At 47.0% G+C, this 26,742-nt stretch overlaps 1 protein-coding gene and 1 pseudogene across 1 annotated transcript in view; both read right to left on the minus strand.

Annotated features, from left to right (window-relative positions):
• Positions 1-1,957: 1,957 nt before the first annotated feature.
• Positions 1,958-2,334, minus strand: LOC101828495 (annotated as a pseudogene).
• Positions 2,335-7,051: 4,717 nt separating this feature from the next.
• Tti1 (TELO2 interacting protein 1) overlaps positions 7,052-26,742 on the minus strand; it is a 49,886-nt gene continuing 30,195 nt past the window's right edge. Inside the window, exons 4-8 of the mRNA XM_005082658.4 lie at positions 23,503-23,651; positions 20,328-20,468; positions 18,301-18,505; positions 17,925-18,012; positions 7,052-7,653 (exon numbers count right to left, since the gene is read on the minus strand). Of these exons, the coding sequence (XP_005082715.1) occupies positions 7,467-7,653; positions 17,925-18,012; positions 18,301-18,505; positions 20,328-20,468; positions 23,503-23,651 (770 nt within the window). The 3' untranslated portion in view covers positions 7,052-7,466. The remainder of the gene's footprint in view (positions 7,654-17,924; positions 18,013-18,300; positions 18,506-20,327; positions 20,469-23,502; positions 23,652-26,742) is intronic.

The following is a 26,742-nucleotide window of genomic DNA, read 5'->3' on the forward strand; positions in this document are numbered from 1 at the left end:
GACAGAGGTAGGCAAGGAACAGCCACTAAAGAACTAAAAATAGCCAAAGATAACTTGGTTCCAGAGCAGCAACAGTCCAACTCTCCACAATCATGTAGGTTCTAGTCAGTTAATGAGCCTTGTAGAACCTCTAAGAAACACTGCCGGTGAATGGTCTGTGCATTCACATTTTCATGTGCTCTATTCAGCAGAGCTCAAGGAGGGTGGTCCAGTTACAAACCCATCTTCCATAATGTCAGCACTGTCTTAAATCACGGCTGTTTTAGGAGGTAGAATTATGCTTGGAGACTGGTCCAAATCCTTCTTCGTGGAAGAGATGTGACAACCGAGGCTCATGAGGACAGAAGGAATACCCAAGGTCACTTTATGGGCTGTGCCAGTTTGACTTCTATTTCTCTGTGCTCCAGAGAACTAGGGACACATCTGGGCAGAATGAGGACACCGGGTGGGGTTCCTGTGGAAGAAGATGGGCCCCATAGGGCCCTCTGAGGCCTCTGCTGCACACCTGCACCTTAGGGGATGTGACAGATTATATATTTCCAAAAGAAACTCTGGCTTTTCTCTCCACTCCCTTCCCTCATCTTGGCCCCCACCTCTCATCTTTTCCCTTGGAAACGGCCTTAGACTCTGAAAGGTGCTTTCTTCACTTCTGAACCTATGTGGGAGGATGCTGAGGACGTGGGGGTACTGATTGAGAGAGGAGGTTGAGACCTATAGCCGTTGTGCAGAAAGAATGGCAAATTACTAAGGACTAGAACCAGACGGGGGTGGTGCAGGCATTCACTCATCAGCGCCTTTTAACCCTTCCTGCAGCAAGTGCGGGCAGTCCTGGGTACCAGGCCGAGGCTGCTGTGAGGGACATTCCCACAAATGGTAGGAGCTGAGCACTTTGAAGTGAGCAGGGCCTGCTCCCTCTTTGCAGGCAGGCTCTGGCTCAGGGTAAAACTGTAGGAAAAGGGAACCGAGCTCCTAATGTTGGAGATGATTCCTGTGGGAAATCAGGCTGCTTTTCAGGCATGATTTGAAAAGCCACTGCCTCCCAAAGTCAGCAGTGGTGGGGTGGGGGTGCGGGAGCGGGGAGAATGCCATTTATAAAGCAATCAGCGCTTCGCCAGAGTCCCCCATCACTCAGAATTATTTTCTGAAATTTGGCCTCTGTTCCTCACTCTGGAGGGAAGGCAATCCGGGCTCCCAGCTTCCAATCAAGCAGCCGAGGCGAGCCACACAAAGGGAGAGGGGCTCCTGCATTGTTCCGCACAGCTGGAGCTGAGGAAAATCATTTCCACGCTGCTCGGGAGGAGGTCTCATCAGAGGCCCCATTCATCTCACTTCGTACTTTTAAACTTTGAAACACGTATTTATGTGCCTCAAGTCGCTCGTGAACCACCGCATGTGTCAGTTCTGGGCTGCTGGAAGAGGTACATGTCCTGGGACTTTCAGAAGCAGTTTCATTGCCGGCCCCTCTCTCTTCCCGTTTCTTCCGTATGCCGCCATGAGCTGGATATTCCTAAAATGTCCTCCTAAAACATCCTGTTCGAGAACCTTCCAAGAAGACCGGGTTGATCCCGCAAGGCTGGGACCCGAGACCTGGCATTCAGAGCTCTCTAGTGTGGTCTCAGCTTTGCCCCAAGCCCCTCCCCCTACCAGCATGTTGTCACTGACAGGCTGCAAATGCAAGGTGATAAATGGCTGTCATTTCCACCTCCCCACCCCGGCATCTGCAGGCAGCTTAACACAGCTCTTCCTTTAGAGGGAAATGACTGCACCCCCGATTCCTTCCCCACGTGGCAGGGCGAGATGACCTGGACGTGTGCTTCCAGGCCTGTCTGTGAAGACGCAGAACAGGGTTGGGGGAGTTTTTATTCGACCTCTGAGCTAAAATGGCTTTCCTATTTTGTTGTTGTTGTTCTTAAAATTTATTTATGAATTAATGCAAAACATTCCAGACCAATGTGTCTTAATCCTCCTCCTCCTTCTCTTCATCTTGGTTGATCCAGAAGTAATGCAGTTTATCGCTTTCTTTGCTGTTGGAGACAACATGAGACCAGTCTGGGAGATTCCTCTTCAAGTCTTTCTTGGTGAGATACTGCAAGTACCTTTTGGAGAAAGGCATCTCGGAAGTGATCTTGCTCTTGCTCTGTTCGATGGTCACAACCCCTCTGCCAAGATCCCCAGCTTTCCGGGTCACCTTGCTTCTCTCCTAGAGGAACTGCTTGAAATTGGCAGCACCCACGTTTCCATCTTCCACAGGGTGGGTACAGTTAAGGGTGAACTTCAAAACCTGCTTCCTTTTTTTTGGCCCCCATTTGCCGCAAGCTTTTTCACGGGCACCATGGTGGCAGACCTATTTTCTAAAAGGATGTATAGAGGCTGCAACAACACGCTGCTTGGTAAAGTGTTTGCCTTGTAAGCGCGAGGACCCGAGTTCAATCCCCAGCACTTATGGGAAAACCACGTGTGGTGGTGCACACTTGCTATCCCAGAGCCAGGGAAGAGGAGACAGGCAGATCCCTGGGGCTCACTGTCCAGTCAGCCATACTTACTAGGTGTCTCAGGCCAAGTGAGAGACCCTAATTGAAAACTTGAAATGGGTGGTTCCTGTGGAAGGGCACCCAGTTGACCTCTGTCCTCCACACACAACCATACACATGTGTATGTACACATACACCTGCACATATGTACATTGCTCCCACACTTAACTCCCTTCGCCTGCATAAGCAAGTCAAAGGTGAAGAGTCCTTTAGCCTTATAGGACCAAGGGCCTCACTGCCTGTCCCTTTTTTGGGGGTGGGGGTTGAGACAGGGTTCCTCTGTGTAGCTTTGGAGCCTGTCCTGGAACTCCCTCTATAGACCAGGCTGGCCTCGAACTCGTAGAGATCTGCCTGCCTCTGCCTCCTGAATGCTGGGATTAAAGACGTCCCTTTACTTAGGTGGATCTCTGCTACCTGCTGTAGGTAGCTGATGGCTAGTTTGGGGGTAGGTAGGACAGCCAACTAAACCAAGGAGCAAGAACTCTGAACTACATCTGGCTCTGGCTGAAGGAGGTGAATCTCCGAGAATGTGAGAGAATGGCCACGTGGAATGGCTGCAGGCGGCCATCTCTAACTGGATAGAGGTTACAGGAGAGTGAAGGCTACACCAGGGAAACAGGAGTCCAAGGATGGAGAAGACACGTGGTGTAGTCTGGCCTGTTGGCACTCATGCTAGCGTGAGTCTTTTATCTTTCCAATAGCAGGTAGCACGGGTGTAGACGCCTGCAAGCGTAGACTCCCCCTTCTGAGGAATCCCCACGTTCCCCAGGCTAGGCCCTTTCCTCAGCTTCCATCTTCCAGCTTTTTGTACAGAATCTGAGACGGCCCCGAAGCCTTCTCAAGCAGGTGGCCGCCAGCAGCCATCCAAGGCTCGTTGCCGTTTAATGCGACCAGTGTATTGCTTGTCTTGCAGTTCCAGTGGGAGTCCTGGTATTGGCGCTCTTGAGTTAGTCTTTTGTCCAGCTCCAACCTGCAGTTCCCTTCAGTTCATGCTGAGGGCTAACCAGGGACTTTCTCAGTCAGAATGGTGTGATAAAGTCACGGCAGCAAGTTGGAAAGCAGGAAACATAGGTGGAAGCTGAGTCTGTGTGATTGATAACAGAGTTTACAGCTGCTGGGAGAGGCCGAGGCAGCAATGGCATGAGTGATGGGAAATGAATCTCAGAAGTAAAAATGACCAGTCCAAGGGCAAGCAGTCACTCAGAGGGAGAGGTAGGAATCCACCCCAGCTCTGATGTGACAAACATCCATGTTCTTCCCTCAACGTGGCACCCCAGCCACCTTCACAGGATCCCAGTTCTGTATTTCCTGACCTCTCCAGAACCGTCTACTGCCTACAGAATATAGCTTAGATACACTCAAAACCTTTTTTCACCCATTCATTTTTCTTCATGTGTGCAGGTGCACGTGGGAAGGTCAGAGGTCAAGTCCAGTGTTTTTCCTCATGAGTAATCCACCTTTTTAAAAAACAAAAATAAAAATAATATTTTTACGTATTAAGTGTTTTGCCTGCACTTGTATATGTATGTGTACTATGTGACCCCCTTGGGGGTCAAAAGGCATCGGGTGCCCTGGAACCAGTTACCAGTGGTTGTGAGCTGCCACACAAGTCTTCTGCAAGAGAAATAAATGCCCTTAAGTGGTGAGCCTCCACTCCAGTCTGTACCCTGCTGTTTTTGAGACAGGCCTGATGGAATTTACTAATCAGGCGAGGCTAGCTGGCTTTTCTGTGGGTCCTGGGGACTGAACTCAGGTCTTCATGCTTGGAAGGCAAGGGTCTCATTAACTGAACCCTGTACCCAGTATCTCGCTGTCATCTTCAGTTTACCGTGTGAGTGTGGGGAGGAGCCCATGTGTGGGGGTTGGAGGACACTCTGGACTGCTGGCTCCTTTTACCTTACACGGGATCCACGACTGAGCTTAGGTTGGCAGGCTTGGGTGGCAAGCGCCTCTACCAGCCATGCCATCTACCAGTCCTTTTGCTGTTTTTATTTTTATTTTCAGTAGGGTCGTATGTGTAGCTGAGGATGACCTTGCCCTCCTGACTGCTCCCACCCCCACCCCGATGTCTGGCGTCACTGTCTGTCCAGTGTACTGGTGCTAGTACCCGATGAAGCAGAGGAGCTCTTCCCACCTCAGCAGCCGGAAGTGGGGAAGGTCCGCTGTTGGACACCCATGCTAACAGGGACTATCCTGAGTCAGCTGGGCAGGTTCAAAATTAAAGTTGCCTGAATATAATAACAGAGGCACACTAATTAGTTTTTTTTTAATCAAGTGTAACAATCTGCCTGCTGGAATCAGAAAGCAGCTCAGCCTATTTTAACTTTGTTGGGGGAGGAGCGAGTTTGGAGCACAGTGACAATCCTTCCTGCATTCTCTGTTAGCTCCCCCCCCCAATAACTAGCTAAGTAATGCTCTGTAAAGCATGCTACCTTGCCAACCTGTTCTCTCATCTGTCAGAGGCTAGAGACTGAATTAGCCAATCACTTTGTCCTGGTAGAGCTGGGAACAAAGCCATTCCAGAACTTCACAACTAGGGGAGCCAAATGATAGCATGTGCTGCCACGGGCTCCTAGCTTGGGGTCCCAGGTGAAATCTCGGGAGTTGTACAGAGTTCTGTGACGTCAGCTAAGTGACATGTGAGATGATGCCGTGCCCCCACGGTGGCAGAAGAGTGGGGTGTATCTCTGGAGAGCCTTCCTCTGGCCTAACCCCTCCACTGGAAGCCCATGAGTGTCCACCTGAAGAGCAGCCATCAAGACCCGAGGGAGCTGAACATTCCACTGCCCTTGTGGAGCAGTGACCAGTGGAACTAGCTGCAGCCCCTCAATCCTGTGTCCCCCCCATGCCAATGAAGTGCTGGAGCCTGAAGATTACCCACGTCACTCAGAGAGCTATCTGGCTGGTGCCTGGAAGGGCATTTGTCAATCTGTCCCCTAGCTGCACACTCAAATGTGTACTATGCTAAATTTTTCAGCTAGGAAGAAAACCAAGTATTTTTTCCTGCTTTTCCTACATAAATGGTAGCTGCAGGCTACACGTGCCCGAGAAAGAGAGATTCTTGGTACACAGATACCCCAGGCAAAGGCAAGTCTGCACAGGAGACTTGGCCAAGCAATATTTGACAACTTAATGAGTGAGTGGTGACAGCTGGGCACACCAATGGCCGCTGATACAAGGAAAGTCACAACGCCTGATTAAAGCACCTATGGGGGATGGTGCAAAGCCAGAAAACTGGAAGAGGGAAAAAAAGAGCCATGCCTGACCAGGGCTCTTGCTGTTTCCCAGTTGACAGAAATTCCAGACGAGTCTGAGCTGACCCTGCATGGCTGCAATTAATAAATCCATTCAGTAGGAATTGGAGGCCATGGAGTAGACAAGACAGCCTGTGTCCTTACAGCAAACCTTTCAAGGAAAGAGAGGGGCAGGGGGAAGCTGTAAACGGGAAGTACCAGAGGACACATCAGTATCCCCAATGAATATAACCTACTTTAATTCTGATTTAAATGTGATAGGGAAATGAAGACACTGAACATCTGACATCACTGGATCCCTGCTGGGCGCTTTAGATGCAGCCACATAGGCATTACATTCCCACACTTAAAAGCTTGTGTAAGATATCTAGGATCCGCTTGAGTGAGCTAGGCAAATGGGCAGGGCTGTGTGTGGTGCTAGGGTCAAACCCAAGGCCTTGGACACGCTTCACTGCTTAGCTACACCCATCTCAGCCCTTAGAAGGGCTACTATGCTAGTACTAGCAGTAAAAAGAAACCCAGCTGACAGGGCTGGAAAGATGGCTCAACAGTTAAGAGCACCTGGCTACTATCAGAGTACCCACATGGTGGCTCAACCCATCCATAACTCTGGTTCCGGAGTACTCAACACTTTCTTCTGACATCATCCACCACCCGGCATACACATGGTGTACGCACATACACAGATACATATATACATGCAGGCAAAACACCCACACACATGGAATAAATACATGAAATTAAGTTGGGTGTGATGGTTCATGTCTGAAATCTCAATACTCAGGAACTTGAGGAAGGAGAATTCTCATGAGTTCAAGGCCAGCCTGGGCTACCTAGAAGAGTTCCAGAAGAACCAAGGCTACAGAGTAACACTGTGTCTTAAAAAAAAGTGGGGTGGGGGAGCTGGAAAGATGGCTCAACAGGTAAAGGTACAGCTGCCAAGCCTGCTAACCTGAGTTCAACCCCTGGGAACCACACAGTAGAAAGAGAAGTGACTCTTGCAAGTTGTCCTCTGATGAGTGACATGACCAGCATGGCGTATCCCATACCCCATAAAGAAATGTGAAGAAAAACCTCTATCCTCCACAAATTAAGAAATCAATCTCTCATTAAGAATTTAAAAAACATTTATTTATTTATTTATTTAATGAGTATGAGAGTTTTGCTCATATGTGTGTCTGTGTATCACGTGCAAGTCTGGTGCCTGTGGAGGTCAGAAGAGGGTGTTGGATCTCTTGGAACTAGAGTTATAGATAGATGGTTTTGAGCTACCAGTAAGTGCTGAGAATCAAACTTGGGCCTGGAGCACAGGTAGGTGTGTGTGTGTGTGTGTGCACACGCGTGTGTATGTGGGACCAGTGAGGCAGAGGTAGGGTATGTGTGTGTGGAGGGGGAAGAGACGATGACACAGGACAACCATGAGGCAGAGGGGCTGTACAGATAGTAGGCTAGAGTTAAGTTCTTAGAGCAGCCACACAATGTCATGTGAAAACAAGAATGAAATATAAACAACAGTCAGCTACTTTCCTTCAATCCAGTTTCTAATCAGTTGTGGGATTGATCAATTTATATATTGATTGCCTGTCTAATCCACCTTCACCACCTCTCTGTGCTGCTGCAAACCACTTCCACCAGGGGTGGCTCAGCTCAACTTCTGGCTGGCTGGCAGGGTCCAGCATGGTCACTGTAGCTTCTGGAGCAGGTGGAGCACATTGGTGGCATACGGGTTCTGCTGCTCAGTGGTCACCCGCAGTTGCACTGGGTGAAGGCTGGGGTGGGGGGCTGTGAACTGCTCCACAGGGCAGTACAGCTCATGCAGGACAAGCCAGGTAGAGTCGGGGTCTACTTTCATCAGGTGGAGGAAGACTCTGTGGAGAGAGGATTGCATGAGTAGGGGAGGGAAAGGGGAGGAGGAAGGAAGGAGGGCTACTGCTCATCCCAGAGGCTGTTTACTAGACTGTGAGAAGGAACTGATCACAGTATCAAGTCACTTCAAACAGCAAAGGCAACCCACTAAGACAGAGCCATTAGGACAGTTTCAAAGCCTAACAGAAATAGAGGCAAACAGCTTCCAATCCACTGACATGGAGTAAAACCATAATTAGTCCAAGGGGAGCGGCATTGACACAAAGAAGCTCTTCGGTGTAAAGCTGGAATCTGAAGGAATGATAGGCCTAGCCAGCATCATCAGCTATGCCTGGGGACCCGGGCAAGCCTCTTTTCTTCAAGGGCCTCAGAATATGTGCTCATCCAAGGCTTGCCGGTACTGATGTCCTATACAACACAACCCAGAGCTCAAGTCCAGGGCCACAGTGCTACCAGGAATGAAATCCTTCACCTTGACCTGAACTTTGGCTGTTATCTGTTCAACTCCTGTTTCTGAACCACCAGTCCCATGCCCACGGCCACCATACTGGACTGTCCTCTGTAAACCTCACACACCCGGTTGTTCAATCCCAGGGTAACGGACACCCTCCTTCAGTCCACCCAGTGAATAGCTGCTGGAGAGGCTGCTTTCTCACTATCCAGGCTCTCACCATCGTTTCTTCTCAGGACTCCTGTGCTTAGCTGTCTCCCAGTGGTATGGACTGTGGCTACTGGCTTTCCCTTGGCTCAGCATGCTGAAAGTAGTCAGTGAATACCTGCTGACCAGGCTCTCACTGCCTGAGGACTGACTAATGACTCTAAGGGAAACCCCTTCCTGGAGTCTACATTCTGGGAAGGATCTAGGAAAGGTCAGGAGGTCATTATCATGGAAGAACAGGGTGAACAAAACGTCACCAGCCATGGAAACCTTGGAAACTATACATGTGGTTTGGCTTCAGTTTCTCCACTGCCCCCCCCCTTTTTCCTTTGAGACAGGGTATCATGTAGCCCAGGCTGGGTTCAAACTCCCTATGTAGCCGAGGGTGGCCTTGAACTCTTGATTTTCCTGCTTCTACTTACCACGTACTAGTGAGTTCCTTCAGCATAACCACACCTGTTTTTCAGTTTTCTTTTTATAGGGTTTTGCTAAGGTTTAAAACACAGATCAGTCCCTACTAAATCCTTTAAAACAGTTTTTGTTGTTGTTTTACATTTATTTAGTGTGTGTTCCTGGATACGTTCATGCCATGTGTGGGGTAGGGACAACTTGCAGGAGTAGGTTCTTGATTTCTACCATGTGGTTCCTGGGATGGAACTCAGGTCATCAGGCTCCATGGCAAGTGCCTTTACCATCTATCTCACCAGCCTCCAACTATACTTTAAATTTATTTTTGAAGTTAGCATACACAGTAATGGGTTTTATTATAGTTTTCACACAAAAATGCCATTATATGTTGTTCTTGACCATCTCCATGGGATCCCCCATTTACCAGCTAAAAATACCATTACCCACCAGTATTAATGAACTACACCACAGACTCAGCTAGTGGATTAAAATACTTGAAAACCAAATTCCATTTATACTGAACACACACAAGCCTTTTCCTTGTCATCACGCCCTGAACTCTCAGAATTCAGTGTTTTACACCATGTTAGGTGCTCACCATGTGCCCAGGTTGTGCAGGCATGCTGTCAGTTCACAAAGGGACTTGGTACCTATGGGACCTGGAATCAGTATCTCTTGGGTACCAAGGAACAACTATATAGATAGGAACAATTACCTCATTCTTGCCAATTATTTCTAGGGCCCTCTAACATACTTTTAAGTGTGAAGTGGGAATAAAATGACTGCTAAATAAAACAACTTTTGGTTTTTATTTTCATGAATCTGAAAAACCTGTACCATTGTGGGAGCTGGGCCTTATCCTGTGAAGTCAGTTTTTCTTTCTTCCTTATGTGTAACAGACATATCCTGGGGGTAGGGAGACTGTGTGTGTGTGTGTGTGTGTGTGTGTGTGTGTGTGTGTGCGCGTGTTAGCTTAGAATAATCTTGTTTATAACCTACACAGTGGTTGCTGAAGAAGTGATTATACTATTCTAATACATCGTTTCCACTTCACTGCAGAAAAGAGATGGGCCTGTGTGGGAGACAATTTTTGTTTAAAAACAAAAATATCTTTGATAATTAGAGTGGTGAGGGAAATGATAAAAAACACATAACGCCCCCCCACACACAAAAAAAACCCTGGGAAGCACATTTCTGTTTACACGTGACGCTGTTGACAGTTTCCCTTGGTGCCAAAGACTGTTAGAATGCAAATGATTTCATTTGACTCTTTTCCCTCTACTTCAAGAACTGGAACAATTTCTCAAGCTGCAGCTGCTCTTCCTTCAAGGAATATTTTTATCTGGGCAACAGTCAGCAGAAGGTGCCGAGGCCCCCAGCTCAGCACTGCTCTGCGTACAGGCTTGGAGCATAGCGACACTCATTTCCTGAGACCCCTTCAGCAGGCTCAACAGGATGCTGCACTCACCCTCTGAGATCTCCAAGAAAAATGCTAACAGGGAGGCAAAGAAAGCATGTGCAGAGAGAGTTCACTTGATTTTATTAAGCAGAGCCAAACTCTTAGAAATCAGTTTAGACGTCAGTGCTCTGCTACCTAAAAGGGTAGATGCTCAAGTAAGCAAATTCCTCCTCCCGCCTCAGGTGCTGGAATTAAAGCATCCTGCCTCCAGAGCCTGCTTTCTCCCAAGAATGATCACAGGCGTCTAACCTACCCACAGGACTGTTCTGAGGGGAGGAGACAGAAGGGGAGGGGCAGGGAAGCACTCTGAGAGTTTAATGAAAGCACTGTTCCAGAGACAGAAAGATATAGATACCAAGAGAGATGAGGAAGGGGGTAGGGAGAGAGAGACAGGGAGAGACGTGGGGATGGGGCGGGGAGCACAAGCCTGAGGGATGATTACCACCACCAACTCCAGCAGCATCACCTGTACGGATAATGCTCAGTCTGAAAAGGGCAAAACATCCGTCTTTTGTCTCCCTCAACTCCACAGTGCCCTGATGGGGTCCAATTCTCAGCCACAGGGTTCTAATTTTGTCTGTTATTTCAGGGACAGGGGAATGCAGTACATTTCACCTTCTGCATGCCTGAGGTGGGGAGTTAACCCGTGAAGGCATGTGGCTAGCAAGAGCAGCTGCACTCTTGCTGGCTGGGAGGCATGCCGAGCTGAGCCTGAGGCCTGGTAGGCTGGGTCTGAGGGCTCCAGAGGCCTGGCTTTGATTCCCAACGCTGGAGCACTTTGCTTGGGGCCACTTACTGCCCAGCCTTTCTGCATAATAAGGCAAGCCTTCTACTTTGAGTGACCAGGGCAACTGCCTGGAACACGTCCCCAGTCGATCTCCAGACATGGTAGGGACAGTTGTTGAACATGCCAAACGGCCAGTTTCAACCTTTTTTTCAAATCCAAAGAGAACGTACACTATTGAACTTCTGAACAAAACTCCTTTCTCCTTCCCCCAGGCCCAAATTGGTGGCTCTGGGGAGCACAGTTATCAAGAGATTACCTGGTCCCCAAGGCACAGGAGGCACTCAGCTGTGCCTCATGCCTCCACATGTCCTGAGGCAGGTGATTATCTCTCAATAACCTGTAGGGCCGTGTAGCTTAAATGATAACTTGACTTTAAAAAAATTTAGAACTCGCCGTTAGGCAGTTTCTAAGCAACCTCTGTTTCCATGGCAAAGAAGCCTGGTGTTTATACTGATTTTTCACTTAAAATGCGGTTTTATTGAATTTCACTTCATGCAGGCGGCCATTTCCCTGCACTTCAGCCCTATCTACAGTAGACGGGTATCAGTAAGTACCTAATAAACTCCAGAGGCCAAACCAACAGAGGGAGAACATTCCTTCAGGATCAGTGCTGCTCCAATGAGCCAGCTGGATCTCTGAGACGCTACAAAGGTGGTAGATGAAGGCTATGGGTTCAGGGTCCCATCTGCTGGGAAAGGCAGACATCATGGTGTAGTATGGGTAGGCCATCCTGGAGGCCCTCTGTGGGTGCAGCCAGGGAAGGATTCCAAAGGAGTATGCATGGCCAGTGGTGACTCAAGGGGCAGATTGATAGTTCCAAGGTGCTGTCTGGCTTCCATGGGCCACCACAGCTCTGTAGCATGATCACTGGATTATCCTCCTCCTCCTCCTCCTCTTTTCCACCCAGTGGCAAAACCAAAAGAGAGCCATGTATTGCAGCAGCAGAGTATGTCTTTACCACCTCTGTCTAGACAGCATCCACTCAAAGGTAGCTCTAAAAAACTGTAAACAAATCAGTGTCCAGCATTGCTAAACAAACTGTAACTGAAGCACAAGACTGGGTGACAGGCTATTCTTTCTCTGTCAATTACTTGCCCGAGGGATCTGATGTTCCCTGTCTCTTTCTGGATTTATAAAATGCTCTCAGGAGCTGTCAGGGCAAACGACAGAGGTAAAGAACTTGTGGCTTTGTGATGTTTGTCTGTTTTTTGGGGGGCATCTAAGGAGGTGGTTCTGAGGCATTTCCTTAGGAGCACAGCACACACTCTTTCCACAGGGGCCTGAGCAAATGTGACTGAAAGCACACCACTTACTGGGAAGCAAGCCTGTTCCCCTCTCCGGCAGAACAGCCTCCACACCCTTCTCTGGCCATCTCTGCCTCCATTACTCCGTGCATGCCAATACTGCAAATGAGGCTGTGTGCTGCCTTTTAAACAAATGGATGCCCAGAGTGTTGACTTGTCCCAGCCAGCAAGCAGTGGGGCTGTGTTTCCACACTCGGTAATTTACTCTAATGGGTCTCGGTTCATTGGTTAACCAGTATTTCAAGCCTGTCCTTTCTTGCTATTCAATTTAGCTATCTTCCTATGCACCGAGGCTGTTTTTTGTCTCTAAATGTTGGAAATGGGGGATTATGACTGGAAGCAACAATTTACTCTCCAAATACATGCTACCAATTACCTTTGCTGCTACACTTACTTGTTAGACTTAACTATATTTACCTGTTCAAAACCATTCATCCATCGATCGACCTCCAACACGCACACTCAGACTCCCATTAAAAATATTTAAATGCAGAGAGGACAGGACTTAAAACCATAAACACCAGTAGCAGAGTATGATGCTAATCATGCCCCTAAAGTACCACAAGACAGAGTATCATAAAGGCAGTAGAATGCTTCCATTACTTCATGCATATTTAAAAGGACGTGACACGGAGAGGCCCAATCTGTTACAGACAAAGCCAGAACCTAGCAGGGTTTAAGTCCTACTGGTTGGGTTTTAAATGCAGCCCCTTCCATCTGGCTAGCTCTTCTACCTCCAGGCCCCCAGGCTAAGGTCCCATGAGAGTGCTGCTTGCCACTGGCTTCAAAGTAGCCTCTTGTCTCAGCACTGGCTGGTATATTCAGAGGCCACGTGCAGTGCTTCTTGCCCCCAAAAGAAAGATGAAACTTTTGTGACGATCTACATGTCTTGCCCTCTCCTTCTCAAATGATTTTTCTGTGACCCCTGCTTTGGCACTAGGCCAGCAGCTTCCATTGGTGGGTGCAGTAAGACGTGTCTCTAGAAATAAATGGATGTCTGGTGGGGTAGAATGGCGCCTGCTTTTGATCTTGGCACTTGGCCTCTGCATGCATGTGTAAAAGCGAGCTTACCCCACTTCCATCCATACACACACAGGGTGCAAACCCCAGCAGGTTAGCAATTCCACGACACACTACAGCCTCACGAAAATACTGGCAACACATGGTTTAAGTAGTACAAAGATCCCTGCCTTCATGTCAGAAACCCAGTAACCTGCTTTGTTTGTAATCTGCATGGCAGATGTCTCTTATCTCTGACACCATGAAATTACGCCTCTATGTGCACAGTGAACAGCTTCAGATCTGAGTGTATTTTTAGAACAATGGGCCTTGAAAAGAAAAGCAGCAGTGCCTGTCAAAAGATGGATAATAGGGAAGCTAACTACTTGGGTCTGGATTTGTCAACTATTAATCAAATGTCAAAAGGAAAAATATGAGGAGTGCCCTCATTTCCATGCCAGGTGCACCCCAGGGGAAACAGCTTTGCATCCAGACCTCAAGCGAGCTGCCCACCCCATTCAGGGGACAAGCTATTCATTTTAAGCTAGCTGAACTAGTGGATCACCTCAATGGTTCCTGATCTGTTCAAACAGACAGGCCTGTGGGTGGCGTAGAGAGGAGTCGGGCTCTGGTGGGGATGAAATGAAGGAGCCTGTGCTAGTCTATGTTGTCCAGGGTTTGAAGGTACCAGCTGGTTCTTTGATGGGCTGGGATCCTACTGCTAGAAAGAGAGCTGGGAAGTCAGTCAATAAAGAAACCTTCGAACCTGTTCCTGACTTCCCCACAAATAGAGATAGGGAGGGGTGCCCCAATTAACATTAAAAAAAAAAAAAACCTTTGAGAAGAAAGCCCTGCTCAGATTTCAGTAACAAGGAGATTTAGAAGGAAGGCTGCACCCAGGTGTATACATGTATGACAACACATCATTTGATTGGTGTAAACAGACATGCATTTCCTACATATGTACATACATATAGAAACACACATGGCGAGGGCAGAGGCCTCCTGTCTTCTCTTCTACTTGCAGTACCCAAGTCAACGCTTGGCACATAGGAGTTCACTATATAAAAACAACTCACCTGTACAAAGACCCTCTAAGACAGACATCACCACCCTCCCCTTCTAGAGGAAGGAACTGAAAAACACTAGAGACCATGCGGCCACATATCATAGGATACGGGACCCAAACCCAGGTTTGTCCAACTGGTGCTCCTTGCTCACACATGATGCCAGATGAAGGAAGGTAAATGAGTACTGTGTACTGTGTGACCTCAATAACCCCAGCTTGCCCCAGAAATAAGCAATAACAGCATCAGGACCTGCATGGCCAGAATGCAGAAGGTATGCTAGCTGGTGGCTACCCGAATCCCTCGCTAGAATATGGGGTTGGCAGGGGGCAGGAGTTGATAGAGACCAAGCAGCCTTGGAGCTTTGTTTTATCATGAAACATCAGGGACGAACTTTATGCTTTACCAGTAGATAGTGCCTAGTTTATATTTGCTTTTGGCCCAGAGTGAAGATGCATATGAAATGAGACCTTGATGTAGGGCAGAGAGCCTCAGAGGCTAGCAGGAGACTGGCCCACTGAGTGCACATATTCAGGGGAAAACTGAAATTGGGATGGGGCTGCAAGAGTGGGGAGTTGCTCTCCTCCCTCTGGAATTCTTTTCAGGTATGAAATGGCAAAGCCCCAGTGATCAGGGCACAGAACTGCATGCTAGGAGATATCCTGGAAGCTTCCAGGCCACTCGGGAATTTGAATCAGTTAAGCTTGCCTCTGCCTCCTGCTTATGTGGGGTGGGGCTGACCAAGGCTTACTCTTATTGACACTGCCTTCTTTTATAACCCTTGGTTTGTTGGCCACTCTTCCCATAACCTGAATATGATTTACTCATCTGTCATCCATTAAAGTTACTTAAACACATGGGATTTGAAGGAGCTTCCCCTCCCCCCAATAACCAGTTAACAGTGACACCTTGTGGTAATAAGCAGCAAGGTTATCTCCTGCCCCCACCCCTCCCCAAAGCTGTAAGATTTATGCCCCCTCCTTACAAGGCACATTTGCCAGATAAAAGCATTAAACTGGAATGGCATCTCCACTCTTAGCATTTACAGCCTTGGTTATATCAACCACCCCCTGATCAATTTCCATTTCCAGAGTTTACAACCTGGATGTAAAAGCCTACCATGAAGGCTATATTTAATATGACAAATTAAAAAAGTAAACAGTTAGGACATTCATTGGAGCCAGAAAAAGCAAACAGGAAGAAGGAAAACTTAGCCACGATGCAGATGAAAGGAATGTTCACCACTTGCCAGGTTTTCCTGTATGCCACATCATGATGGCTCTGAGGCCCACAGAGCACTGACACCCTGGGTATGTGGCTCACCATCTTGTAGAAGGCAGGGGGCTTAACCCCCACCCCCAGGGCCCTCCAAGCTTCCCTCACGAGCTCTCTGGCAGACAGCGGAGCAGGGTGGGGAGCTCATGTGTTCTGAAGGGAGCTGGGCCATCTGTGGGCCCTTCTGACTTTCCCTGTTACTTTCGGAGCCTACGCTGAGTTTGTCTTTTTATAAACCCTGCTACAAGCTCTCTAAACTCAAGAGCTTTTCCGTCTCCCATGACTGTGTGTTGTGTTACTCTAAAGCTATGTGGGGGCAGAGGTGGAGGCAGCAGCTGCAGGAGAAGGAGAGGCCTCTGTGGTGTCTCGGGTCATGGGCTACATGACCTGACTGTACTAGTACTTGGAATGGAAGAGAACAGACAGTTTTCCAAGTGGGCAGACAGTAAGGGATGCAGGGGCTAAGGAAAGAGAAGAACAAAAGGCTGGGCCTCAGCTGCCTACTCTGCTCAGAACCACCTTGACTGTTCAATGCAATCAGCCTCATCAGGGCCCTCACTCCATGAGGTGGCTCAGGACACCAGGCCCACCTGTTGTTTTGGGTGACTCCACCAGTTTAGAGAGCGCATTGATTTCTGAATCAAGACACTAGATCAGCTCCTGATCAAGGACAACACTGACTGTCAACCCTGCCCTCTTCAAAATAAGTTTGCAGATGAGGTGTGGTGAGACAGTCAGCTGTGCACTTCCTCTCTCTCCTCCCACAAGGCAGATGTGGGTCAACTGACTCAACCCCTGGAGGAAGGGAAGGCACTGGAGCAAACAAAGGGAGCCACAGCCAAGTGGTCTGGCTGCATTTGCCTCCTCCAGCCACCTTGAACACCAACCTAAGATTCAGCAAGGTCCAATTCTAGGCTTAATTACTTTCAGTGGCAAACGAGTTAGAAATGAAAAGATAAATGTACTGTGAATATTAGCTTGATGGTTCTAAACTTGAAGGATGCAGTAAATGTAGGAAAAGTAGAGCAGGATGGGAAGTGTGAAAATCAGACTTCTATAACTCAAAAGAATTTATTCCAATATAAAGTCATCACATCCTTGGGTTGCACAACCAGTCATGGCTTGGGCCAGGGAGGACCACTTTCACCTTATGCTGGTTCTCTTCTTATCCACAGGAGTGCCTGAGTATGAGAAGCTCCTTGGGATGCACCCCTATGCTCCAGAGACCATGACTGATTTGGGTCTAAGAGATTTGACGAGAAAGGGACAGAAGGAAACAAAGCTACCAAGGAAATCAAGAGCAAAGAATTATAAAGACAATAAATCAATTCCAAAAGATATTCCCCTCACTTGTAGGGAATGCAAGGTTTATAAGGGAGCATGCCACTCTCCTCATTCCACAGTCAGAGCAGCTTTCCCAGCTCCTAGGGGGAATGAGGAGTTGCCTGACTCCCACCCCAGCAAGGAAGATGAGGGCTAACTTCAGAGACCCAGGGAGGAGGGACTATGTCCACATGAGTTGGAAGACCAGGCAGCACTGGCAGCAGTGTCTAGGGGCAAGCAGCTGCAGAGAGCACAGGCTGTTACCAGCAGGCAGGAGTGCTGGGGAAAGGAGGCCAGAGTACACTCTGGATCTCAAGTTAAGGATGCTGCTGTGCTCAGTTTTGGCTTATGAGAAAAATCACTTAGTCCTTGTGAAACCGAAATAGCTTGTGTTAGAGGCACAGCTATTTTCTAACAGGCATGGCCAAAACTCTGGGAAATCAGGCTCATGCAGTTTTGAAATCAAAAGGTCTATCAGGTTGCTCTTTGGGTCAGTAAGCTGACAGAAGCAGGTGAGTGCCATGAACACTAGAAACAGGCACTCATCTGCCTGCACTGCACCCAGTTCTGCACAGACTTTTCTTCCATCTATGACTTTCTCTCATTACTACTCATGGCACACCTGGTGCTTCCGTTTGGCTTTGCTATGGAGGGAGCAGAGGCATAGAAAGGTGCTGGATCACTGACCACAAGGAACAGAGTAGAGGTGGAAACCCTCCAGCCAGGAGGGTTTGGGTTCCCTCCAGCATTCAGCTTTTCTGCTTTGTGCCCCTCTGGAATAGTTGCTGACATTGCAGCACAGGAAAAGGTCACGTGCAAAGAGAAAGCATCTAGTCAAAATACCATCTTTGGAGTTGGCACAGCTATAGAAATCATCTTAACCTGGCAAGGAGAGAAAAGAGAACAGAGATTGCCTCAACTCTGCTCGCCATTAGCAAATCATCTATAATTTAGAACAAACGTAAAGAGATGCGGGTGATGAAGCAGACGTACCTCCTGGCAGCCTCTTGTAATTTCACGGGCTGTTTGGTGCTGAGGTAAATCAAGCAGGCATCAGCCACTTTATTCAGGTCACCCTCACCTGCAGGACAGAAAAACAAAACAAGCCTCAGGCCCTTAGACTGGACAAGCAATAACCAATCACTGTCTGGGGACCTAAGATAAACCATACAAGGTTCCCTGAGCTCTTTACTTTGTCCAGCAAGACCAGGAATACCCTAAGGAAAAAGGACAGATTGGGGGCCAGGGTAGACAGAAAGAGGTATATAAGAAGGGAGGCCAGGGGCACAATCGCCACTAGGCAGAGGATTCAAAGCAGGGTCAGAGTCATGTGCAGGTTCTGTAGTCAGGAGACCCATGTGGCACCTACCTAAGTCCAGACTCTCACAAAGGGGACCCAGGCCCTGCAAGACAGCCAGCTGCAGCTTGAAGGCCAGTGTGTGAGAATAAACTGGTCCAGCCCGGGCACTGATGGGGGCCTGGGTGATTAAGGAGCTGGCCAGTTTTGGCAGGACATCTTTGCAGAACCGGTTCCGGAGAAAATCGCCACATCTGCTTCCAAGTGTCTGTAAAACCTGCAGAAACAATCCCCCAGCCTGCTCAAGCAGCAAGAGGGCTGGGCCATACTTGCTAATTCAGTTCTATATAGGGCTCTACTTAGGAAAAAAAATGGAATTAATACTGTTAATTCCTTTCCCATGGTTTGTGATTCTCACAGTTAAGAATTCAGAGGTCTCTGCTTCTAAGGGTGGATGCCTCGATCCATAAATACAGATTACATGGAGAGTAATTCAGAGGGAGCTTGGGTTGGAGGAATAAATATAATTAATACCTTGATTTTCTTTCTTTTTTTTGATGAGAGAGAAAGAGAGAGAGCTTAAAGCAGTTCACATAGATCATCTCTGTAATCTTCCTAACATCTCTTGAGAAGACTTGGGCTTTTAACTCTGGCTAGCTGAGCAAACACAACTCTGAGGCTCAGCAGCTGCCATGTACAGGCATCAGAAAGATGGTGATCAGGTTATGGTCCTTGGCTAAGCCAAGGCTAGTCCCCGTGGTTGGAGCCATCTCTGCCTTCTGTCTGTTTGACTGCACAATCTCTCATGTACATCACCCTTTTTCTATCTTTCACAACAGGCAGTCTCTTTGCATGTGTCATTTAAACTTTCTGTAGCAGAACATATTGAAATGTTTTGCCCCACTGCACAAAACTGAGTGAACAGGAGGACAGGAATTTCTTTAAGAACCAGGAAGCAAGGCATAATGGGCACTCGGTGTCTGTCCAGTCTGCAGAGTAAGGTTCTCATCTCAAGGGCCCTTAGCTATATCACATGACTTCAGGTAAAGCACTATTAATGTGTCTGCATGTGGAAAAAGCAGCCTTGCTTGCAGCGCACACATCTTAGTATGTTTTCATTTTTCTACACTGGCTGGCTGTCATTTCAAATACCTATTAATTTTCATAAAGGCAAACAGGACATCTGAGTAAGATTTAGTAATATCACCTTCCCTCTCTGCCTCTCCCAGGTTTTTTCCTTTCTCTCTACACACATACCTTTCCTCTCTCTCTCCTTTCATCTTAACACACACACACACACACACACACACACACACACACACACACACACACACACACACACACACACACCCCATTTCATGCACTTTGCTTTGGAATTAACATTAACAATTATGCCCTTCAAATAAGCTGGTATTCTGGCTTAGTATCTACTGGAGAATCTTACAGGAAACCAGACTGCTTCTGCCAGGCATACTGTGTGCATCTCCAGCTCCCATCCGCCCCCCTCCACATCTTTTTCCTCTTCTTTATCTTGCTCATCCACTTCTAATTTATGCTGTCTTGCATGGCAAATGTATCTCTGTAGGACACCGTTAAGTGCTTTTTAGAACAAGGAAGGATATAAATAAATAAATATTCAAATAAGCCAAACTAGCCAGAGAGAATGACACTAGAGGAATGTAGCTTTCCAAAGGTCTTCACCAGAATCCTATTTCATCCTTGACAAAACTGTACCAAAATCTCCCCTGAATGGGTGACTGTGGGCTTGGGCTGGGCAGAAGTGGGCCGTCACCTAGACTCTCACCCGGTTCACTGAGCGTGAGTCTGACCTGGGTTCTATCCCTTATTAGCTGTAGAGTTCCAAGGCATGCTATTGTCTCTGAACCTGTTTCCTACTATGACATGAACTTCCATGTGGCCAATGCTAAGCTTACTGCCTGGCACACAAGAGATGCTTTATAAGATCACTCAGCTTTAAATTCTAAAGAAAGTGTCGTTTAGTCTCTTCTGTGCTTTTCTTGTTTTTCTTTACGTTTTTCAAGGTCTGTGCCAGAGGTCAGATAAAGAGAAGTGATGCAGAAGATGCAGGGTCACAATACCTGGAAGGCTCTGAGCACGGCCAGGGGGTCATCACTTGTGAGTCGGTGCACGAGTGAAGGCCAGGCTCGATGAGCCAGTGGGAGGAGCTGGTTCTTGTGGAACTGCAGAACCACTACACACAAACCCAGCACATCCAAGACCTGAAAGAAAGGACAGGACTTCAACAGGCAGTAGGGAATTAAAACCAGATGCCTGGGACCAAGTCCCTGTTCAACAAAGTGAGCCTGAGAAATGCATTAAGATAGTAATAGAGACTTGATACAATATTTAGTTCCAAAATAACACGAACCTAATTTCCTGGAGATTTGGTCATTACTGTTGACCTCAGTCCAGCCCAGGTATTAGGGGCACGCAAATACACAAGGACAAAATATATACATTTTCTTGCCTTTATGGAGTTTAGGGTCAGCTGGAAAAGACCTTAGATACCATTCAATAGAGAAAAGATTAGCTACTGTTTCAAGAATGACCATAAAGTATGTAATGTAAAGAAATGAAGAGAAATCTCTAAAACAGGTTTGGGAAGGTGTCTCTAAGAAATGGTTTCTAAATGTAGACACAAATGATGAGCAGGCACTAGTTCAGTGCAGTAAGAGTTCCTATAGCTGGATCACAGCAAAGAAGACCCTGGCGCTGGAGTGGATCTTAGTGGCAGAGTGCTTGCTGAGCATGTGCAGTATCCTGGGTTCCATCCCTAGCATCAATCCCCACCCCACCCCCCCAAAACAAAACAAAATAAAAAACCCTACAAAGCCCTGGAACTTGCCCTGCTTAAGAAATGAGAGCAGCCAAAATAGAAGAGTGAGATGGAGCTGGACCATAAAAGGTCATGTTAAGAACCTTCCACTTTGTGTTAAATATACTGGGGCATTTCCAAGTGTTTTAGCAGGGAAAGGACATGACATATCCATGTTTTCTGAAGGTCATCCTAGTTGCTGAGTGAAGAAGGCAGGTGAAGGGGTTAGCAAGAAGTGAAAGGCCCCTAGGAGCCCACAGCAAAGAGACATGTGGTCACATGATTTTGGCAGAACCATGAAAAGATCTGAACCTGTTCTGGAAAGGATTTGAACCCTGCTTGACTTCAGCAGGACTGTGTGACTTCAGTGAAGCTGCTCAGAGTCAGGTGTAGAACATGAGCACCAATCAGTGCCACTGAAGCAGCGGGGAGGAGCAGGCAGGAAGCTGAGAACCAGCCAATCTTACCAGAGGTTTGGGTTAGCCTATATGCACACTGACCTTTTAGTCAACTACTGGACACCGACAACTGGATCACTTGCAGGTAGTATCAGTACAGCAGCCTACACAGGTGTTGCAAGGATGGGTGCCCCCAAAGAGTACACAGGGTATGTGCCCTTGAGTCAGAAAGAGTGAAGCTGGTCAACGGACTCTTAGGAGGAGCCTTGTACAACCAGTTGACCGCACACCAAAGACAGAACAAAGGAGGCCACACCTCTGGAGCAAATAGCAGGTGGAAAAGAAAGCTTAGTGAGACAGAAGAGAGCACGAGTGCATGGCTTTGGTGCTATTGTTTGGACAAGCTGCATCTTATTTCATGGATTTAAAAAGCGATTCCCTCCTCTTCCTGGAAAGTTCTCTTTCTTTGCCTTTGCCCCTTTGCACAGCCAGATCTTCAACCTTTAGAAATGCTGTCACCTCAGAGTCCTGCTTAGCTGGCTAGTTGGAATCAGAAGCAAGCTCTGCTTCATGGGTGAATCACCCTTCTCTATCATGGTGCCTGTTCATTATCTTGCTAGAACCACCTAAACTTGGATATGTGTGTATTGCCCCCTCCTTACAATAGATAGAAAGCTCCAGGCAGACAGGGCTCACATCTGTACCACTGTCTTCTGCATGCCCTGCATAAGGGCTCAATGAGGGAGGGAATGAATGAGTGTGCACACCATACGTCGGGCTCTTGTATCTTTATATGAACAACCCTGTGAGGGTGACATCCTTGTCCCCACTTTCCTCATGCTGATGTGAAGGCTTAAAGCTGTGAATTAACTTACTCCAGGTCTATAGCTAGTAAAGAGCAGAGGCATCACCTTAATTCAGTTATGTGGGTCCCACACTGACAGGCTTCTAAAAGATTCATTTTTTATTATTATTGTGTATACGAAGTATCTGCATGTGCATCTGTGTAACAAGTATGTATGCCACAGCATTAATGTAGAGGTCCTGGGAGCTGACTCTAATGTGTGGCAAGCACATTAGAATCACCTGTTGGGCTATCTTGCTAGTCTAACTGACAGACACTCTTTTTTTAAGACAAGGTTTCACTGTGTAGCCTTGGACGTCCTGGAACTCACTTTGTAGACCGGGCTGTCTTAAAACTCATGGAGATCTGCCTGCCTCTGCCTTCAGAGTGCTGGGATTAATGGTGTGTACTACCATGCCTGACAACAACTGATATTCTTTAAAACTGCAGTGTGTATATAGCTGCCATAAAGATGAAGAGAATTCAGAAAGCGACAAAATAGTGAGTAGGCAGTAAAACTGAAGTGGAATGTGTAATGTGAAGACGTCTGAGTAAGACTGAAAAAGCTCCATAACACAGACCTGACACTGCAGATAACTTGCAGATCAGGGTTCCCATCCTTTAACAAGGCTACTGATGTGGAGCAATTTAGGCAATTGATCTCCCTCCTGCTTGATGTACAGAGAAGTGATGCTTTTCTTTGGCTTAAGAACTCTTTTGGAGTGATTATGAGATATCCCCCTCCCCATGGTTCTTTACTGAGTCACTTGTGTGGCTCAGTCCTTGGGATGGGGCTTATCTGGGAACTGTTTACACATGAGGAAGTCAAATTACAGAAAGTGTTGGTTTTTTTCTATGATGAAAATAGAAACAGAAACAAAGATAAGGCTCAGAAGAACAACTACCTTAAAGTAGTAAAAGCTGCACCCTGTATTAAGTTAGCACAGTAATGACAGCCTTTCAAAGCACACAGCATTTCCTGCCTTTGAGACTCAGCTCCCTCTCTGCATCTGGGCTTACACAGAAAAACATTAAAACCACCGTCCCACAGAAAGACTCCTCTTGATGCTTCTTTCTCATGGACATCATACAAGGACCAGGAGACGAGGAAATCTGCTTGCTTATCCAGTTACCAGTAACCACAACACATCTCAGACCTACTGCTCTATGAATGAATAGAAGGGCCACACACTGACCTTCAGGCGGATTTTCAGATTTTTATCTGATGATAAGTGGATGCAGCGCTCCATCACATCCTTCGCTATCTGGATATGCACTGGCAGTGGTGGCTCCACATCTGGAAGGGTGTCATTCTCGTCCACTTTGGGGGTGGATGACTGCTCCTCTAAAAGAACAGAATTAGTGATAATGCTTTAGAAAAATTCAGCTTGGCTGCTAGCTTCAAACTCTGGAATAGGATTGTGGTAGTTTGAAAGAAAATATCCCCCATAGGCTTATGGGCAGGAGGACTATAGGGGGTGTGGCCTTGTTGGAGTAGGTGTAGTCTTATTGGAGGAAGTGTGTCACTTTGAGATTTCAGATGCTCAAGCCAAGCTCAGTGTGATTTTCTCTTCCTGTCAATGCAGACATAGGACTCTCAGCTCCTTCTCCAGCACCATGTCTGCCCGTGTGCTGCCATGCTTCTTGTCATGATGATAATGGACTAACCTCTGAACTGCAAGTCATCACCAACTAAATGTTTTCCTTTATAAGAGCTGCTGTAGTCATGGCGTCTCTTCACAGGAACAGAACCCTGAGACAACGACTTAGAGAAAAATGTATAGCAGTATATTGTAAGGAATTTAGGCCAAACTTCACAAGTCTACAAGTTCACCAGGAGTGATGGTGTGTGCCTTTAATCCTAGAGCCCGTGAGGGAGAGGCAGGTGGATATCAGAGTCTGAAGTCAGCCAAGGCTACACAGTGAGTAGTATCACACTTCTCTTCCTGCCCTGTCCCCCACATTTACAGATGCAGCAAAGCTCTATGATGATGAATTTTTGCATGGGATAAAGAAAAACTATGTATTGGGAGGGGTAGGCCACAAGATAATAGATGACTTAAAACTTCCTTAGGGCACAGTTCTAATTTGGAGTCCCAGGCTGGGCAGTGCCCTGGGTGGCCTTTTCTCTGTTCTCTCTTCTTTCCTTTCGTTTTGATTCATCCCTTGACCACAGAGGGTAAAAGTTTATCATCTCTACTAGCTTGTAAGATGTTTGGATGGCTAACACTAAGAACTTATTTATCTTTGTTTGAGAGCTGACATTATAGGGCAACCTGGTGCAATGCACAGATGTAGGGCTTGGACCAGGGAGACTCCACAACCTGTCAATACCTCCTTCCACTGTACATTATCTTACCTGCACCAAAGGGATAAGGCATATCATTTGCTGCTAGGAGAGTGAGCGAGGAGGATACACAGCTCTTATTATCTCTCCCTGTCTAGTTCTTACTGTTTGAGAGGCAGAAGACCCTGTCCCACTGTCCCACCAGCCGCTGTGAGTAAGCATTCCCACTGAGCTGGGCATTACTCACTTCACTTTTTCTGGGTTTAGATTCCTCTGCAGGAAAACCTTAGCCTTAAGGCTGTACTAGTGCCTACTAGGTGCTGCAAAGATGAAGGGAGATGCATTTGCAGAATGCTTGCTTGGCTTTCTCAGAGAAAGAGACCTTGGATGTGTAGGTGCCTTTACATGGTTGCACAGAACATCCACGGCAAACTTATATCAAGATAAACCATCTTACAAAGTCAAGGAAGTCAAATACGCATAAAGAACTGCAAGAGCAACAGGGCTAGACTGCTTCTCCTCAGAGGACGGTCTGTTATTTGCCTTTGCCTGGTGTGGAGTGCTCTTTCAGGGATGTGAGCTTCTGGTTTTGGAGGAAGGTTTGATTCATTCCTCTCAATCCCAGCAATTATCCACTAGAACTAGATCTTTGTGTTTGTGTATATCCATGTGGCTGCTTGCGTGTGTACAGTGCATGTAAAGACTAGAAGTCAAACTTGTGTTTCATTCCTCAAGTTACCCACCTTGTTTTTTGAAACATGGTTTCTCATTTGGTCTGGGGCTCACAGAGTAGGCCAGGCTATCTGGCCAGAGAGTTTGGGAGCCTGCCTATCCTCACAACCTGAGTATGGGATTACAAGTCCATGCTACCACACCAAGCTTCTTACGTGACTTCTGAGGATCAAACTTGAGTCATTATGCTTGCACAGCAAGCACTTTATTGACTGAATTACCTCAGTAGAACCAGAAGACCTCAATCACAGAAGAGCAGATTTATTGATGGATTTTGGACCAGAAGGGCCACCTTGATCTTGAAAGGCCAAGTCACTTCCTTCTCCCGAGGTGCAGGTTTGGGTGGAGTGTGGTTCACAGGAGGGTTTGGCGGGTTCAGCAGAGAAATGGAAGACAAAGCCTGACAGATTATAACCAGAGTGCTGGCTGTGGGAACCACACCAGCTCATCTCTGCAAGAGCCTTGTTTGGACCTCCTCTGCTTGCCACTGCTCAGAAGGAATTTGCTGCATTCACTGCAGCAAGCTATACTTTCCTGTTATCCTGGACACGTTGGCTTCAACTCACCAGAATGAGAGCACAGATGGGAAAAATGAAAAAGAAAAAAGAAATCTGCTCACTTCCAACCTAACAAACTAATTTGGGACTCAGTTCGATTTAGGATAGTTCTGGGACCACCAAGCTCATTATGACTTGGCATTTTATATTTGCAGAGGCGATTCTAATAATTTATTAATCCTTCCATGACCTAAAGCTCCAGATTGAGTTTGTGAATAAAACAAGAGGCCAGAGCTGCTACTGGCTGGGACTCTCTTTTTCCTCTATCATATAAATAGGTAAGAAAACACTGCAATCATTCTCTACCAATAAAGGAATACATGAAGCCCATGAATAAACAATGGGTCTAAGGAAGAAAAAAATGCTAGGAAGAAGCATAAATAAAACTGTCCAATTTGTGTATTAATCAAGACATGCAAAATAAAATAATGAGCCATTTTTAACTTGTTAAAACTAGAAAAAATTAAACAGGTAATCACCATTATTAGGAAGGTGTAGATTGATATGACTGTCTGGGAGGCAATCTGGTCAGCACTAGCTGATGCTCTTATCTTGGACCAAGGAACCCTACTTGGGAGACTTGATAGAGATTTCACATAGGAGGAAAAGATCACACACAGAATCATTCCTTGCCACACTGCCTATCACAGCAAGGCTGAGGCAGCATCAACTTTACATGGGGGATAGACACTTGGTAGTTGCCCCTCCAACAATAAAGTCTGAAAACTTGGGAGGGTCTTTTACAACCAGATACAGTAAGGATGTGGTACATTTGGGCTCTGGAGCAGGAGGCACTAGGTACAGCCCAATGGTAGTGAGTCCTAGTACAAGCCTCACTAATACAAAACAAAAGCTACAGC

Source organism: Mesocricetus auratus, unplaced genomic scaffold (assembly GCF_017639785.1).
Source record: "Mesocricetus auratus isolate SY011 unplaced genomic scaffold, BCM_Maur_2.0 Super-Scaffold_100028, whole genome shotgun sequence".
NCBI lineage: Eukaryota > Metazoa > Chordata > Mammalia > Rodentia > Cricetidae > Mesocricetus > Mesocricetus auratus.